Source organism: Egretta garzetta, unplaced genomic scaffold (assembly GCF_000687185.1).
Source record: "Egretta garzetta isolate BGI_Z169 unplaced genomic scaffold, ASM68718v1 scaffold993, whole genome shotgun sequence".
NCBI classification, from domain to species: domain Eukaryota; kingdom Metazoa; phylum Chordata; class Aves; order Pelecaniformes; family Ardeidae; genus Egretta; species Egretta garzetta.
Genome location: NW_009259051.1, coordinates 82979 through 101342, shown reverse-complemented (window position 1 = coordinate 101342; position 18364 = coordinate 82979). Strand labels below are relative to the sequence as shown.

The window sequence follows — 18364 nt, the reverse complement described above, 5'->3', positions numbered from 1 at the left end:
AATCCTTCATCAGAGGAGGACAAAATGTTTTAAACCTCGTTTTCGGGGCACACCCCCACCATGGGACACCGCAGCGAAGAACCTTGTCATACTGATCTCCCATCCATCCCCCCAAACCCAACCCAAAAGCCATGACACCATGGGCCAGCCATGAACACCGCATTCAGAGTAAAATTAAAAAAGGAAATTAAACAATGTTTAGAAAATAGGAATTAATTTTTTGTTTTAAATAACCATCGTGGCAGCACGTTGCACTTGCCACGGTCACAGAATTGGGATAAAAAGGATAAAAAGTGCTGCTGTGTGTATTGCAAGACCGGAAAAGCCCAATTTTTGGATGCATTAAACCTCACGCCACCTCCCAGGAGGATCTCAATGGCACCGGTCTGGGTCTTGGGCTGGTTTGGGAGAGGTCCCTTCGCCCCCCTGCCCATCTGCCCAGGACGTCCCAGGGCGCGTCAAGACCAGGGGACGGTGCCGAAAGGCAGGTCCAGGTTACAGCACAGCAACCGCTTTTTGGGGGGGTAAGGCAGAACCCAGCCTCGGCCCTGCGAGCGCGGGGACAACCCTGACCGAGGCACTGCAGGGTCCTGGGGCGCTCGCTGGTTTTCAAGGGCGGGCAAGGAAAGGGCCGGCGTATGGCGAACAGCTCGCGATCTCGAACTGAGACCCTGCCCTGCCCCTGCCCAGCTACTCGAGGGCAGAGGCTGGAAAAGAATTTGGCACAAGCAGGGAGCTTGTGAATTGGTTTGATTTTCAACCTGGGCTTGCTCCTGGCGGACCCCTTCAGCAGAGCCACCATTTCCCACCACTTACCCCTCAAAATGAGAGCACCAAGACATTCCATGCAATGCCAGGGCCTCAACCCCAGCGCTCGATGCCCCCTGTGGCCACCAGATCAACCCTGGGGCCAGTGCCCAGCCCAGCACCGCTCCAGCTCAGCCATGCACCAGCCCGGCAGAAACATGGGCACACATACGCAGAGCAGAACCCCCCAAATCGTGGGGGCTGGCAGGGCCCTCTGGGGATCACCCAGTGCCACCCCCTGCCCAAGCAGGCTCACCCAGAGCAGGGGGCACAGGACAGCGGCCAGGCGGGGGTTGAAGATCTCCAGAGAAGGAGACTCCACAGCCCCCCTGGGCAGCCTGGGCCAGGGCTCGGGCACCCTCAAAGTCAAGAAGTTCTTCCTCACGTTCAACTGGAACCTCTTGTGCTTCAGTTTGTGCCCATTGCCCCTTGTCCTGGCACTGGGCACCACTGAGAAGAGTCTGGCTCCATCCTGATGACCCCCACCCTTGAGATATTTGTAGGTGTTGATCCCCTCCAGCCTTCCCTTCTCCAGGCTGAACAAGCCCAGCTCCCCCAGCCTTTCCTCCTAGGGGAGATGCTCCAGTCCCCCCATCACCTTTGTAGCCTCCTCTGGGCTCTCTCCAGTAGCTCCTCATCCTTCTTGAACTGGGGAGCCCAGAACTGGACCCAGTACCCCAAGATGTGGTCTAGAAGCAGTGTTTGCTAACACAGCCCAGGGCTGGTACGCTGCCGCAGCCAGGAGGTTTGGGGGTTTTTATTTTGCTCTACAAAGGTATTCCTCTAGCAAGACACAGCTTGGAAAATGGTGTTTATTGGTATTTATAAATACAAACATAAGGAAGAGTCCATTTGAAGACAGATAATTGACTTAAAAGGACACTGTCAAGTTGTTTGAGCTACCTTAATGCTGTCACCCTGTTCTGGGAAAAGAAAGAAAAAAAAAAAAAAAAACAAAAAAAAACCAAAAATGCTTTGGGTTCTGTGTTCTTGAGTTTTCCCTGGAAAACTCTGCTCCGTTCCCAAGAAATCAGCCAGCCAACTACCCCCTGGCTTGCAAAATCATTTTAGCTCTCCCCTGCCACAGTACAAACTAAACCCGGTGTTCTTCCCGGAGCTGTGCAAACACCCTGACTGCAGGGTGCTGCCCCGAGCAGAGCCAGTCTGTTACCACGTGAAGCGCTGTTATCTTCTGCCACCCCCAAAACTGGAGAAAGTTCTGCAAATGAAGTATAGGAACGTGCTCGTTGAGGGGGGGAGAGAATCCACAGCGCTAAAGAGGATTGGAATAAATATAACGGATTAAAAGCGACCTACAGGAAAGGAATTGACAGTATCCTTTTAAACACAGCAGACTGGGTTTCCTCCCAGCAGACTGCGCCTCTGCAAGACCTCGTTAAGCATATACAGATGGGTTGGGGGAATTTAAGCTGTCGATGAAGGCGATACAGCTTCGGTGGTACTAAGCGACCCTTCTGACTGCCCGAGTAGCTCAGACAGTAAATAAGAGGGATGGGAAGCAACAAGCTGTCCTCAAAGCAAACCCGCAGTGTAAAAAACAAGCCCCTGGGGACCCTAAAATTCCATGTGCTGCACCCTTGCTCTTCCCCCATCACAGGATTCTTCAGCGTAAAGGTGAAGCAGCACTTCCAGCTGGGATGATTGAAGACTTGCTCCTGGCGGTCAGCTGGGAACCGTCCATGAACACGGGCGCTCCCCCCCATCCCGGGGCGCAGGCAGCAGGAAGAGCGCAATTACTTACACGTCAGCTTGTCTTCCACAAACCTGTGAAGAGTTTGACCAAGTTCTGCCCCATTAAACCCTCGGCATCTGCCCATCCGTTCACAGGTCTCACAGCGGGCATCCGGAACTGCCAGCATCAAGGAACGGGGAGTTCACAGAGCTGCCCCGGGCACCTGGGTTAATCTCGCCTGAAATGCCTCAAAACCAGCAGCTACGGCAGCTAGGAAGGACTGGCACATAGCAAACCCCCGCTTCGTTCAGCTGGTTCCTTCTCTGGGGCAAGACACTTACCTGCGGAAGGTCGGGAAGTCAGCACAATCACCCAGCGCTCGTGCCTCAGCGGACAGAAAACGTGACAGTACCCGAGGGCGTTTTGAGGCCAGCTGGTCCCCCCGCTTCCGCGAGCGAGGGATTATTTCTTGATCAACAAGCAAGATTCTACTTTGCTTTTCCTCGGGGGCAGGATGAGGGGTTGGAGGGCAAGGACAGCAGGAGTAGGGAATGTACAGTCACCAGAACAGAGACTATAACTTCTTCCCTATCTCGAGAGTTATATTCTTGTTATGGGGATAAAACCTGAAATGCAAAACAAATTTGGACACCCAATCGCTGATAAAAAGAGGCCAAGGAGCCTACGAGAGCCCAGCCTGGAGTGCAGCTCACTTGTCATTTAAAAAAATCCCAAATGGGTCACGACAGGCTCAGGCTTCTAATGGCAAAAAGTTCTTTTTTTTTTTTTTTTAATTTAAATTGTTGATTCGTAACTTCCATTTGGTAAATCTCAAAAAATTACTGAATTAGAAATCTGTAAAAAAAAAAAAAAAAAAAAAGCAGGATGTAGGAAGGGTAAAAAAAAAAAACTGAGCCTGACGTTACAGATTTCAAGCTACCACAACAACCTAGGAAGCCTCTGAGCTGGATGCTACAGAACACAGAAGAAACAGCTGAACCTTCGACGTGAGCATGCTCAGGGTGGTCAGCAGGGAACGGCAAGTAGAGAAGCACGCGTAAATCATGTCTCACAACAGCTGCTGTTTCATTCCCTCACTCAAAAACGGATATAAAACTTGTTGGGATTTTCAGGTTTGGGTTTGTTTTGGTTTTTTTTTTTCCCCTCCTTCTGGACAACAGATGCAGGGTTAAAGCACGCTCCTTTCCTCTCCCCCTCTCAAAGGATTTCACTTACTATTCCAACCTCAACAGCAGCCAGAGTCATTCTGGGTTGGCAAAAACCCTCCCCTCCTCACCGCAATGATTTCATCTGAGCATGCCCAGTAGGAATGGTTCAGAATTATACCAATCCACCTACAGAAAACGCCAACACAGCTCCAGCTCCCATACTGCAGAATTCATCAGCTTGCTGGAACGGGTGGGGTGTGTATATGTATGCGTATGGGTGGCTACAGGGGCCTGGCACCACAGCCCTGCTCACTGGCCCTTGCAAATGACACTGGTATCGCTTTTCCTTGAAGATACTGGTGTCCACCGTAAATTCCGCCAAGTGTAATTACTCAGTTTACAAGGATGAGCACTTCCAGTGTCATAGGATGATGCAACATCTGCAGAAGCGTTGTCTGCTGCCCCCGACTGAAGGAGGTGGAGTCACAGGCGCGAAGTAGGCATGGACTTTAATATTGGGCAAATGGGTCTGCAAAGACAAACACAGGGTGTAAAGTGAGAAGGGCAGCAGCAGCACAGGAGGCAGAGAGAAGCTGAAATAGGCCCGGCTTACTTGCCTTCAGACTAACATAAAGACTAGAGTCAAACTCTTTCAGTTCACCAGCGTGATTTCCCCACAGACCGCGGATTAGCAAATTCTTTCTGTTCCCAGAAAAGAGAGTTACGGGCACTGAGAACAAACCCGACGCCCTGTCCTCACCATGCATCCTGTGGTGGCCGTGGGGAACAGAACGACGTCTAACTGTACGGATCCGTGTTCTCTTGGCAAATAAAACGTTATCATTACTCCTCTTTTACAGATGGAGAAATAGGCTCGGGGGGAAATCACTGGACAGAGAGTGCCGAAGATGACCGGCAGCTAGCGACAGAGGGGCCCTGGCTCTGTCCCGCTCACAGGGACACGCAGCCTCCCCTACAACAGGCTGGCGTTCTTACAGGGTCTGCTGGAATTATTTACATGGGAGCTGTCAGTATAAAGTGCGCTACGATCTACGCTGAGCCTACCAAGTACTCGAGAGGAGGCGCCATGCTACGTGTATGCTGCGGCACTAACGCTCAGTCCCACGTTTAGGAGGGCCCTGTCGTGTACGCTGGGTCTCCTCTGTTCCCTTCTGCTGCTACTCAGTGAACACAGCAATTCTCTCTCCTCCCTACCAGCTAGCGCTCATCCCTATCCAATCTTCTGAGTGCAGGACAGCTATTAATTTCATAGATGATGGTTCTCACCATACTTTTAAGAATAAGCCACCAAATCACGAGCAATCTGAAACCTCAGCCCTCCTGCCTCCCACCAGATAAAGTGTTCAAATAAAGCCGAAAAGAAAGATTAATTTTGGTTTTTTGTTTTTTGTTTTTTGTTTTTTTTTTTTTACCCTGAGTCTCTTGATCCCTGCCCGAGTGATTTGCTGACAGTCGTACAGTTCTATCCTCTCCAAGCTGTGGCAGCTTTTCAGGTGCTCCAGGGAGGCGTCTGTGATCAAAGGGCAGTTATCCAGCTCAATCACCTCCAGGCGGTCGTGTGCGCAGGCGCCGTTTCCCAAGTGACGAATCCCATCGTCCGTGATCAGCTCGCAGTGGGACAAACTCTGCACCAAAACACGGAAAGTTAGCAGCCTCTGCCATTGGCAAACAGAAGCCAACACCCTGCTGGGGAACGCTGGGGGACAAGAGAGAAGATGGCCCACATTTCATAGGTTTGGACTGGTTTTCCATACTGGTTTTTTGGACAGGTCTAACTCCCTCCTTGCAGTGGAGCCACCAGTGCGCTCCAAACTCCAGGCGCTGGGCTCTGTGGGTCTCCAATGACCAACGTGCCTGCAAGGGGAAAGCTCATAGCTGAAAGGCAATGGGAAGGGCAGCTGCGGAAAAGGTGAGACTTAACTGGGCCAGGAGACAGGACAGCACAGAACTGGAACAAAAAAGAAACCACCTCTCTAAGATCTGTGGCCTTACGCATCATGGGAAGGACCCTATCACCAGGTCTAAGGACCAGCAGAAATACAATGTCACCTACTTGGTGCATTTTTTTGGGGGGGGGGTTGCACCTTAAAAGTTCTCGAGGAGGAAGTGGGGCTTGAACTAGGAGACAGCATCAGCCTGTTGCTTTGTTGAGGGCCGCAGCGTGCAGAAGGGATGGCTGCACAGGAGAGCCCACTGACTGCATCCCTCACTGCCCAGGACAGGCTTTCTCATGATGATGACGGAGCCGTACACACAGGGACGCAGAGGAAATTGAGATTAAATTCATAGAAATTTAGACCAAGAGGAACATTGCTTTCCAGAGCCAGCAAGCTTTCCAGACCTCAGCTACCCAGCTCCATACTACAGGTGAGGAGAGCTGCAGTCTCCTCTTCTACAGACTGACAGCTCGGTTTGTAGACAGATTCTGCCAGGTTTGCTGAGGACAGCCACAGGCTGGTACCGGGAGAATCCAGTGTCCTACAACTCATTTTCAGGCAGCTGTGGGCGCCTGGCATACGATTAATGCTAGCGGTAGGGGAGGGACAATAGGTTCCTCAGGGTCAAGTTTCTAGCCGAATTCTTCCAAGGCTTCACAACACGTCTATGAAGTCAAAGAGACAAATCCCCACGGGCAGCGCTTAAAATCCCTTTGTTTATAGAAAGAAAATGCTGAAACTCACACTTATAATACTCACCAGAACCTGAAGCCGTGGACAGTGTATGGAAAGCTGGATTAGTGTACCGTCTGTTATCTGGAAAAAAAAAAAAAAAAAAAGAAAAAATCCTTTCATGCTGGGTGCTTTGCAGAAGGACTTTCCCCCCACTACAAAAGAAAAACTGCAAACTTTTGCCTAATCCATGACAGTGTTCCCCACAGTCACTCTCCTGAGCCCCTCAGGAACTCATCTCCCATGTGACCAAGTTTCAGATGTACAGGATCTTCCACTCCCTTACAGAAACCAACTCATGTCCTTAAAAAGGACTGTGAAGACATAGGGTATCGTTGGGTTTTTTTGAACTTCCTTAGGTAGCTCTCATGAAATAAGCTCACAATTAAGAGAAGCCAGCGAGCAGACCTCTTCAACACCCCAATGTCTCCTAAATGTTTGCCTTTGAAAGTACAAGAGGCGTCCAAATCCCCTTCCAACAGCTCAGTGGATTGCCGAATTGTTCCTCTTTATTCTTCAGGAAGAAAGAGACTCAACACAATGGCTTTCTAATCTAAAAGCATTCAGAAGGGAACTTGCTGGGCTGCCTTTGTTCAGTGCAGTCAGTCCAAGGACACAGCCCAATTTTACTTCTTCCTTTTTTGGGGTAACTTTAAATCGCTTCCCGTCTGGACTAGTGTAATTTCCTCTGGTGATCTCCTGAACTTCTGCCCTGTAAACATCAGGAAATACAGAATGCCGGGGTCACGGTGTTCTCATGGCAGGAAGCAAGATCCTATTATCTCCACTGTCTTTGTCTGAATCGATTTCAAATCTATCCTTAGGGTTAGAGGTTTTTCATGGGATCCTGAGTAAATTCCACTATTTTCCCCTGCCAACGCTACCTTGAATCCATTACCAGCTTATGGCACGTACCCTACAGACTGGTGTGCAGTCCCATACAAGAGACCTCCTTAAAAACTAAGGAAGACAGCTGCAGCGCAGGGTTGTAAGAGACTCACACAGTAACAGACTCATTACATTACGTCCCACTGCCTTTGAGGAAGGCTAACAGTAGCACGGACACCCCGGTTTTATTTCAAGTTCTTGCCATGTCCTCTATAATGTCATTGCTGCTCAAACAACCTGGCTATGTTCTTTCAAAACAGAGGTAACTTCCATAATTTCTAGCAATATTTGTAGCACAAACCTCCCCTCGCCTTAGGTGCAGAGATCTTACTCCGGGACTTTATCTGGCATCAAGGGTCACAATTCACACATCTATTACATGACCTTTAGGACACAGCTATTAAAGATTTCTTTTATTATTTACGATAGCATTCATTGCTACGAAGTACGAACAAAGGATCAAACTACAGAAGCCATAGTTTCTTATCCAAATATATCCGGTCTTCTTGCTCAGGATTCTACTTTTTCAGTCTTTCCACACTGTACTGAGAAAAAAAAAAAAAAAAAGCAGCCAGAGGTGGCACCTCTTACCTGGACGCACTCTTCCAGGTCCATTTTTTCAAGCTCGTGGCAGTTCTAGGAAGAAACAAAAGATTGAACACACAAACTAAGTGCCAAGTTCAGACAGCAAATATAAACACAACTACAACAAAACTGTCTTTTTTAAAAATGGAGGGTTTTCCTCCATGAAACATCAGGACTGAAAGGAAAGTTTGCTGCTGCTTTATGAACACCACTTAATACAGTAAAGAAAACCTAGCAATTTCACTCAGTTAAAAGCACTGAGGTTTTCTATTCATAGAAAGTAAAGGAGGTTAAATTTAGGGTCAGTTGTATAGAACACAGATTAATCTAGAAAAAGCAAACAGTAAATTTTATAACTCTCAAGTATTTAACATCTCACTTAGTTTGGATGCACATCCTCCTACATGTGCGGGTCAGGACAGTGCCAAAGATTCCATACAACCTAATTTTTGTAGCTTAGCTTCAACGTCGAGATCAGAAGCATTACAAAAGTCTACATTGAAGAGAAAGCTACTGTTTTGTTCACATCTACCAGAAAAAGAAAGCAAAGATATGTGATGAAAAAGGGGAAATGAGCACTTACCCTAGCTAGAGTGGTAAAGCCCACATCTGTTAGTTGAGAACACCTTGCAACTTCTAATATTCTGCACAGAAAGAATTTATAATAACCATGGTGGAGTCATTTTGCTTTTCAGAGTGTTTCATTAAAAGCTTCCAGCAACCCAGAAAAGTTTGACCTGGTTTAGGCTGTGCTCTCTGAGGGGATAATTTGCACAGAGCATCCACCCTCTATACCTGAGTGTAGGTCACAGGGAAAGAAAAAAAGAAGTCAGGCTAAAAGGGAACTCCAAGGGTCATCCAGTCCGTACCCCGCTACGAGGCAGGGAGGCCTAATCCGACAAATGTTGGACTAAGGTGCTCTTAAAAACCTTCATTGCTGGACACTCCACAACCTCCCCAAGTGATCTCCTCTGGTTTCCACTCAAAAAACAGATCTCGTCATGAAAAAGGGTGTAATACACGACAACCTGGCAGATGGGCATGAAAGAGTAAGTATTTAATAGAATCATAGAATGTTTTGGGTTGGAAGGGACCTGTAGAGGTCATCTAGTCCAACACAATGCCACAACACAAGAGTCTGAAGTCTTCTAAGGGGCAAACTTCTTGCTTCTGTGACAACAGCTAACCTCCTGGCAGGTAGTTACCGCAGCTCTACAGAGGTTTGCTTCCCAACGTTTCACATTTTTATCTACCTTCACAGAAAAGAAAGCCACCTTGCCTGAAGCACGTTACGCATTTTGCTACATGGAGCTTAATACCGTAAAGCTGCAGATGATGCTGAACGTAAACACCGAAACCACTTGCAATCAAAATCATGTTTTACCTTCCTCTTTCAAAACTGGTTTCCATACGCTTGTATGCTGCGTTTTGTGCCCATAATTCTTTAAGTGAGCTTATCACCGAAAACAGTTATGGTGGCTTGGTTTTTTCCCCTGGGAGACATATATTTTACGCCATTTAAAACAGGCCACTCAGCTGTTACAGATGTCAGATAATAAAACTGTCTCTTCTTTCTGCACCTGGCCATTTTCGGGATTATAGTGAAGTCTTCCTGAAGAAACTTGTTCTAATAAAACATTAAGTTTTAAAAAATAATTAAAAAAAAAGCAAACACCTGCAGAGATGCCACTGGAAGGCCACTCTGTCAAGCAGAGCTAGCACAAATTCCATCTGCTGCAAAAATCATCCCGAAAACCCCGTTAATGTCACATGTCAGGAGGAAACAATGTTGTTTAAATGTGTTTTCAGTTCTCAATACAAAAGCAACCTAACCTCAACTGTTTTTCAGAGGAGAACAAAAGTCAGTACACAATGGTGTAAAAGGAGACTGCTATTGGCAGCGCACACCACCACGGCACGGAGCTCTTTTACCGCTGTTTTACTCGCACAAGTTTAGAAACCAGAAGTTTGGGTAAAACAACGATCATCCCACAGCAAATGCCTGGAAAAAGCCCAGCGATAAAAAGCGCCCTTTCAGAAAGGCCTCCCGAGTCTCAAATGGCTCAAATATTACATGACCGTGTCACCAAGATCCTTGGCTCAGCATGCAACGGGCCACTGGAGCTCGGGTAACTTGGCAGTGAGAACTTACCTAAGCCGTGGGCAGTTCTGTCCCAGGGCATTCAGGATGGCATCTGTGATGTTACAGCAGCCTGAAGCACACAAGGATTGTAACTTGTGGCATCCTCTGCATATTGTAATGAGACCATCATCTGTTATTTGCTACAAGAAAAACAATAACAACATCACAAGCCATAACAACGTAGGTGGAGGTGCAAGGCACTGCATATTTTCCCCCTCAGACTTCCAACCAGGGACTTAACTGAGCCCAAGTTATGCTTCTTTCAACCCCAAAACACATTCAAATATTTCACTGGAGCAGCTGAAACAGGGTAAAGCCACATCGAAGTGACTTGTAAACATTCGGAAAGTGATTCCACATGCACCGAAACGTTTCTGAACTTGGACCACGTGAGTGATTGGGGAAGGCACGGCAGCAGCAGGCCTAGACTCAGTCTCCCGCCTTCCTTTGCAACCCTGGCTCGTTAAGACCTTCTTGGCTGAAACTCAAGACAAGAAAGCACCTAACAGTCAGAGCTACCCACAAAACAAGCAGCAGGTTGTTTTCACAAACAGCCTTTAAAAAATACACTTCCGTGGGGTTTGGGACCAAAACCTGAACTGCAGAGACAGGCTTACAGCCCAGATCACATTAAATTCACCCCGTGGCACACTAGCTCCATCAACCCGCTGCGTCCCTGGACACACGGGGGCCGTCCAGCCCCGCGCGCTCTGCTCATGAGTCTGGGATGGCAACAGTGCACGAATCTGCTCCAGATGTTTCCCTGCATGAGCACAAGGGGCTGGGACTCAGCGTGGCTGCACCAAGGAGCTGCACGGGATCAAGAGCGACGCACGCCGTGGGATGAGGGAAAAAGGGACAATAGGCGGCAGAGGCTGTGCGTGCTAGAGGACCAGGTTAAACCTCGCTCAGTTCTTTGGTTCCGGATTTTCAGAGGCAGCCAGACTCAATTCCCACAGAAAAGCACCAACCTAGGGACTGGCACGGCCTCTTTTAAAATAGCAAACAGCAAGTCTGTGGGCTGGTAAGCCCAAGTGCTGGAGGGAGATGAAACAGAAACTGAGAAGAAGTTGGTACTTTCAGTTAAGGCGATCAAGAACCTTATTAGTTTTCTTCTCCCTTCCGCCTGTTTGCCTCTCCCCTAATGCCAGACGCAGGTCTGGAACTTGCTAACAGTCCAGCTCCTCCTTTGCAAGCCCCCAGCCTCAGACGGATGGGCACCAGTCTCTGGCCAGTCTAGTAAACTGGTAAAGCTACTCCTTAAACAGCCCTGGGAAAGGACAGCCCTGCAGCCCCCAAAGGCCTTGCCCCCTTTTCTGGAAAAGGAAGAGACTGTCTGCTTACTCGCTGCATCAGACTAACTGCATGATGGTATGTACAAAGAGCCCATTCCAATTTCTTTTTTTGGCAGAAATATACATTTTTGGCACTGCAGAATAACTGGTTTAGAGCCCTTCTGTGTGCAGGGAAGCTGCACTACTTGGTTCAATTTTATGAAGAGACCGGAGGAACCGCCTGGCTACATCACCACACAAACACTCCAGCCCGATGGAAAGAATTTTTCCAGCTAGTCCTGCAAATGAGTTTAGAAGCCCTGTGGGCAGGGCAGAGAGACAAACAATTCTGACAAAGTGAATGCTGCGACACTGTTTTGGGGGCTTATTCAACATTACTGAATGCTACCAAAAAGCTGGTTTTCATCAACTATTTTTAAAAGTCTTGTAAATTTACAGTTGCGCTGCCGGCACAGATGATGACGTTTCTGGGATGGAGTACATTCTGCATGATTCTGCTTAGACACGGCCTCTAAATGCACAACGATGGCTGAGCTGGGAAATCATAGGAAGCTTTACTTACTGAGCATGTTTGAAGGTTTAAAGTCACCAGCTCGGGACAATGTGCACCAATGTATTTCAGAGCTTCATCCTCGAGCTGGGAAGAAAAATTTAAGAAACTGAAGCAACCTGTTAATATTCAAAGTAATCTTCAAACTGAAGCTTTGAGAACAATAAAGCATCTGTGGTTTGGGTATCTATGGGGGAGGAGGGCAATGCACTGCAATCTCAAAACACACAGCAGTAACTGCGTGCGGTTTTTTTTTCCCCCCCCATCTCAAGAACAGAGTTCAAAGACCCACAACACTGAGTTACTGATTTAAAGAAAAGCTGAGCTGATCAAACATGCATAATTAACAAAGCAAGTAGTGAAATCAGATACTATTTACAGGAATTAAGGAAATGCTTCAGTAGCGAGGGCCTATAAGTAACGCCATTTTCATATTGCAATATTGGAACTCAAAAAAAAATAAATCTTATTGCAGTGTGTGGAGCACAAACATATCCAAGTTGCTTTCTGATGATAAAAAAGCCTGCTCTTCTTAAATCTATAAGAACAGATGGCAAGTAATTGATAACAAGGATGTATTGCCATCAATATTACTCACGACTCCATAAATTACTAGCAACTCAAGCTGTTTCTATGACCTGAATTCTCAGAATAGGCAGAGATTGTTCTATCTTTAATCGAGTCATTTTTACAGCCATGTATACCCATCTCACGTATTAAAAATCCAACACTGGTATAAATTTAGAAAAACTACTGACTGTAGCCCTTACAGCTGGGCTCGCTTGTGCACACAAGGGTATTACTGCTTTGTGCACATAACCCGGGTATTATCGCCCTGCTTACCACAATAACCTTGCAGGACTTTGTTTCCAAGCACAGAAGAAAAACGCTTTTTGCAAAATAAACACATAGAGCTGTTTATGTGTACACAGCAAACAAAAATGGCACTTATTGACTCAGACTTAAGGAATCCCTATCCCCAAGGAAAAAAAAAAAACAAACCAAATCCAAAACAGGTAAGCGCTGTCAGTGTTCGGGTGCAAGGACCTAACAGATCAGAGATCATTTTCCAGCTCTACCTTGAGGCTCTTAAGCTCTGGGGAGTCTCTGGGTCACAGGTTTCAACTCCTGTGGGGTCAGTTTTACCATCCTTTTTCAAGGACAAGATTCTGAGATGCACATTTGCTCCTTTCTGGCCTACCTGTCTGCATTACAAAGACCCTAGCCCACTTAAATTAAAAAAAAGAAAAAAGAAAAAAAAAAAAGAATTAGTCCCCGCGTTCTTTGTGGAACAGCTCTGCAAGGAGCTCTTGCTCATTAAGAGTAATGCTCAAGGTTGATGCTCCCCATGTCCCTTAGTAAAGTCGGAATACAGGGAAGTATTTAACACATGAAATTTTTCAATCATTCACCAGGTAAGACAGATTAGAGAAAGATTAAAGGAAGTGAGTCTAAATAACTAAAAGCGTAACAAGGGGGCAACCCTCCCCCCCCTTTCAGCTGTAAGAGTTAGTGCACCATTGATATATTGCAAAGTACAGGCATCACAGTCTCTGCAGCCTCTTCGAAATACACAATATAGCTCAAGAGCTACAGGGTACACCCGAGGGAACAGCACTACACTCCCGACCGGCAGCAGAGATGCCTTTTCAAGGAGTCACATACACGGCGATTCTCTTTGACTAACCAGAAGATCCAAACGACACGTAGAGGAAATTCTATCACCAGCACAGATGAAAATACTGTCACGCTTTGTATAATTTTCTGCACTCAGAAATGGATGGGTCTAGCCATGAATAACGAAGTTATCTCCTCTTTAAAAAAAGTTTGCTCAACGCGTTCCCGATGGGGAAAAAAGAAGAATGATTCTACAGCTAGATATGCAATTTGTTCACTGTCCCACTATTCATGCTGAGCTCAAAGCTATTAAAGAGTTTCAATAAAAACAGTTAATCTCCAACAGACAGATTGTGAGTAATTTCAGTAACGTAACGTTTCTGGAAATAGAAAAATCCACAATACTTCATCCCCATACTTTCAGTCGGAGCAGAAATAAGCCAGCTGTTATTACTCAATTTGAGCACTCTCCGGAGAGCCGTACCTGCGTGCAGCCTTTCAGAAACAAGGCTTTGAGTCCACCACAGCCTCTCACCAGAGCCTGGATGCCATCCTTGGTCACTTGGTCGCACCAGGAGATATTTAGCTGTTCCAGCAGTGGGCATCCCTCGCTTCCGAGGTGAAAGGAAAAAGAGTGTGGAAACGTGGTTGGGATTTGAGAAGAAATCCTGCTTCAAGCCAAAATCTAGGAAATTCCCATTCCTGGAACCCACATGAGCACAGATGTACACCCGCACCCCACACACTCACGGGGAACACTTTTGCCAAACACCATCTCCAGGTGTGAAGAGCTCTCCAGAGGCAGTATCAGGAGCTCTAAAGCGGGGTATTAGTAGGGTAAACGACCACTGATTTATCCCATTTTGGACACCTCCCAGCTCCTAGACAAGGACAGACACTATGGGCTTTCTGGATCTGAATACAACCAAACCACCCTCAACGAAACCCCCAAAATAGGGTGGATTTCTGCCATGCTGCTTCTTACTTTCCAGGTGTAACTTTGCATTTGCAAATAGCTGCCAATAGGAGTAACACTCAAGTGTAATTTGTAATTAGGAAGAGATATACACGCTATCATGTATTTAAGATAGCTGCAGCACAAATTTGACCACATGAAATTAGAGACAAGGATGAAGACCCTCAAGGGAAGGAAAAAACATGCTCAAAGTATTTTAATGTAGCTACGAAAATAATTTAATCATTCTCTCTTTCAAATCTGTGTTTTCTTCTGGTGTCGCAATTTGCCCTCCAGTATTTTTTTCCTGTGATACAGCTTTCCTGTATTTTCTTTTATTCCACTGGTATATCACTTGAATTTTTTTTTTTTTTAATAGCTTGGCCTCTATTGTTACCTTTAGTGTTTTTTTTGCCTCCTTTTCTCTGTCCCAATATCTTCCCACCAATGTCTGTCTGTCCCTTCCTTTTCTAGATTACTTGGCAATTCCATTTAGCAGATTTAAGCAGTTATATGTCTCCTAAGCAGTTTAAAAAGACAAATAGTCACATGCTGGTGTTCACCTTCTAGCTATGTAAACAATTGCTAAGTACGCAATGGTACACTTACAACGAAGAGGTCAACTGTTAGCAAATGAGCATTTTAAAAAGGCAGACTAAGACTTTTATCTCCCCCAAAATCCCTCCTCCAAGACTTTCACAGAATATAATTCTTCTTCTACTGCTAATAACAATTGGGATGGATACAAACAAGGTTGAGGGCAGCTTTTACTGAGCCCTCCTCCCCTGTCTTGGCACACCAGGAGGCACAACGTGTGAATGTTGAGCTCTGCTGGGGAACACCTGAATTCTAACCACAGTTACGCCAGTCTCCTCCAAGGCACACGAGAGACACGGGGCGATGGTGGGTTACACTATCTGGAATCAACCGGCAAAAGTCAATGTCGTTGACTCCTACCTCAGTGCCTTCAGGGACAGGTTGGTTATGGAAGTGCAGGAAGCCAAATCAAGGTGCCTGAGTTTAGAGCAGAACTTACTGAGGCTGGTACACGTACTGGAAGAGAACATACAAGACACACTCATGCAACAGATTTATTCAGTCCTATACATTTCATTATGACATGCATGATATTATCTACCACATGCACCAGCCTGGTCTTCCCTTAAAAAAAAAAAAAAAGGAGAATATAACGTCGTGCACGTAGAAAAGGGGACGACAGGGCAAACAGATGAGAATGTTACTCACGCATCTGTGATCTTGGTACAGCCATTTAGGTTCAATAATTCAATATTTCTGCAGTTCTGTGCAAATGTCCTTTGTTAAAGGAAAGGGAAAACAGAGTATTTTTCAGGCAACAGACTTCCAGATGTTTTACAGCATTTGTTTTAACTGTAATGCATCAGATACAATTTTAAAAAATTGTCTCAAACAAAGTAAGTAAATAAATAAAATAAATATTTTATGTTGCCCCGTATCTTGCCTTGGGATTTCCCAGCCTAAAGGCAAAAGCTTCTCATTCAGTGCCAATTACTACATAGCCTGTAGCAGCAGCTGGCATTATTTTAATGAGAATTGAGAAAAATGACTACTGTGTGAAGTTAAAAAATGATAAATTGAAAAGGCTTATAAGTTATACTGCTCTCAATGTTTTAAGTTAGACACACAGGCTAAAGATCTCCGTTCCAAAGTGTTCATAAATTATTCCAATCCTCTGTGGTTGTAGAAACTGAATCATTCTTTACATCCCATTTAAGAGCAGAAAGAAGCCGTACCACTACCTTAATGCATTGTCTCCCACTCCTAGGCAGCCACGCAGGCTTAGCTTCCGCAAGAAACCCCCACATCTTTTAGATATATTTTCAACTACTCGGCCCTGTCGGAGACAGAAAGAATTACATGAAAATCCAAAAGTCACCGATCGTTTGAATTCAAAATTTTGCAGATTAACAACAGTTTGTTATTCTAGGTCAAACAGTGCTAAGAAATACCAGGATAATAATCTAAGAGGGAGAATTATTCAGCTTCTGAAGATGGAGAGACACGGGACAATTACCTAAAGCCACTCAGGCTAATGACTGAGGAATTTCCTCCAGGTCAGAGCTCCCGGACATCAACACAGACTACCCGAGGTGAAAGAAGCAATGCCACTGCTACCACACAGGCGGTCAGATTTACAAATAAGTACAGTCGATGTACTATAAACGGATACACATAAATTTCTATTCAAAATAGAGGAGGCAGAAGCAGCCCATGAGTTCTGTTCCCAAAGAAAAAAGGATTCAAACATTTGTGTTCAAGAGATCTAGAGAAATGCTTTTTTAATTTCAAATTTGTAATCAGTGCAAGCCTCCAAAGACTCCCCTACAAGCTGGCATTTACCCAGCTATTCCTCACTGTGCATGAAGTGGAAAAACCACCGAGAGAATATTTGTGTCAGTGTCCAAAAATTCAGAAACCTTCCCCTCTAGTCTACGTGGTTGTTCATCAGAGAACAGGAACATCACTCGGTTCTTCAAGTACTAGTTGGTATGCAAGACCTCTGTAATGATGAAGATATTCTTCTAGAATCTTTTTCCAGTCCAAAAAAAAAAAAAAATTAAAAATAAAATAAAAAAAAAAAATCAAGCACGAGGCTCAGTACAACCACAATCAAAAAAGGGACACCAGCTTAAGTGGATCTCCTGGTGACATCTGGCCACTTGCTTTCAGGGTCTACGGGAGCAGGTCTATAGCCGCAGCGTGCTGCTGAAGGGCTGCCCTGGCTGAAGATGGAAGCTCGACCTGTGCATCTGTGGGGAAGGGCTGGGAAATCTGAACCAGTCCGTGCGTTTTTGCAATTCCTCTAGCAAGCCTATGAATTCATCTGCTTGAATTAGAGGATTCAAACACATTTGTGTACAGAATTTACATTAACTGATGGATTTGCATTCCTTCAAAGCAAACAACGTTTAGGATATCTGCAAGTCCAGCAGGTACTTCTAGGTTTAGGTACAACATATTCAAGCATTTTGTTTTAAAAAGGGAAGTCCGTGCTTACGCAAGAACACGTGTTTGATGTATAGAGTGGTGTTAAAGAACAAAGAGACATTAAAACCATGCAAAAACCACTCAAGAATGAGAAAAGCCTAGTTTGTATTCACAGCACTCCGGCCTCTCTCCCTCCTATATGGAGCAACGGCAGCAGCAAGGCTGAGAGGCTCCGTCCACGTTTCCTGCTACCTCCATGGGCCAGGCACCAGGGATAACTTTACCTCTATTAAAGTAAATAATTATGTATGTTGGTCCAGAACTTTCAAGGCACATTAAGAGATAAAGTATTTATTATCGAGAACACAAATCACACCATTTACTTGCTTGATGAAGTCTCAGGCCACTTAAACCCCTGCGAGCACGCAGAAGTCACAGTATCACAGGCCTGTTCCTTTATCCGTGTGTCTCAGCTGCTTAGATACACAGCTGGCAGAAAGAGATTATTTTAACTCTTTCCTCCACAAATAATGCATTTCCCACCAGTTCCCACAAGGTGTGAATCTTCAGTCATTGTCTGGTTTATGCCTCTGTCTGGAATGAGTTAAAATGATGGACTCCCCAGCTCCCTCCTCCAACGTGTTTGAAAGAGGATATAACATTCTGATAAGAAACTTAAGGGTTTTTTTTAATCATCCCTTTTCCTGACTAATGCAATTTTAATTTTAAGAACAGTACAAACAACAGCATGCATTCCTACCAGTGCCGAGCAGTCCACATTAACAGATTTAGAACAGCTACACCGAAGCATTTCCAAAGCTGCATCTTTTAGGAATGATTTTGACCTTGTGCCTCTGCATCACTTTCACTTACATTTCAGTTTCCGATATTAAAGACAGACAGGAAAGGGCAGACATATTGCAGGCCGTACAGCAGCAGTAGTTTTCCAGAATGTACCTGTTCTACTTACTTTTGTTTTCAGAACACACACCAAAATACATTCCT

At 45.6% G+C, this 18364-nt stretch overlaps 1 protein-coding gene across 4 annotated transcripts in view; it reads right to left on the bottom strand.

Moving 5' to 3' along the window:
• Positions 1-3650: 3650 nt before the first annotated feature.
• The window catches only part of FBXL20 (F-box and leucine rich repeat protein 20), a 40078-nt gene continuing 25364 nt past the window's right edge, over positions 3651-18364 (bottom strand). For 2 of the 4 annotated variants that reach the window (XM_009635121.2, XM_035890672.1), the window contains exons 5-15: positions 16171-16265; positions 15638-15706; positions 15350-15445; positions 13922-14048; positions 11833-11907; positions 9985-10115; positions 8416-8476; positions 7839-7883; positions 6387-6443; positions 5103-5315; positions 3651-4198 (exon numbers count right to left, since the gene is read on the bottom strand). In XM_009635121.2, the coding sequence (XP_009633416.1) occupies positions 4091-4198; positions 5103-5315; positions 6387-6443; positions 7839-7883; positions 8416-8476; positions 9985-10115; positions 11833-11907; positions 13922-14048; positions 15350-15445; positions 15638-15706; positions 16171-16265 (1077 nt within the window). In that variant the 3' untranslated portion in view covers positions 3651-4090. Of the gene's footprint in view, positions 4199-5102; positions 5316-6386; positions 6444-7838; positions 7884-8415; positions 8477-9984; positions 10116-11832; positions 11908-13921; positions 14049-15349; positions 15446-15637; positions 15707-16170; positions 16266-16809; positions 16961-18364 lie in introns of all 4 variants that reach the window. The other 2 variants (XM_035890674.1, XM_035890673.1) reach the window with 2 other exon arrangements.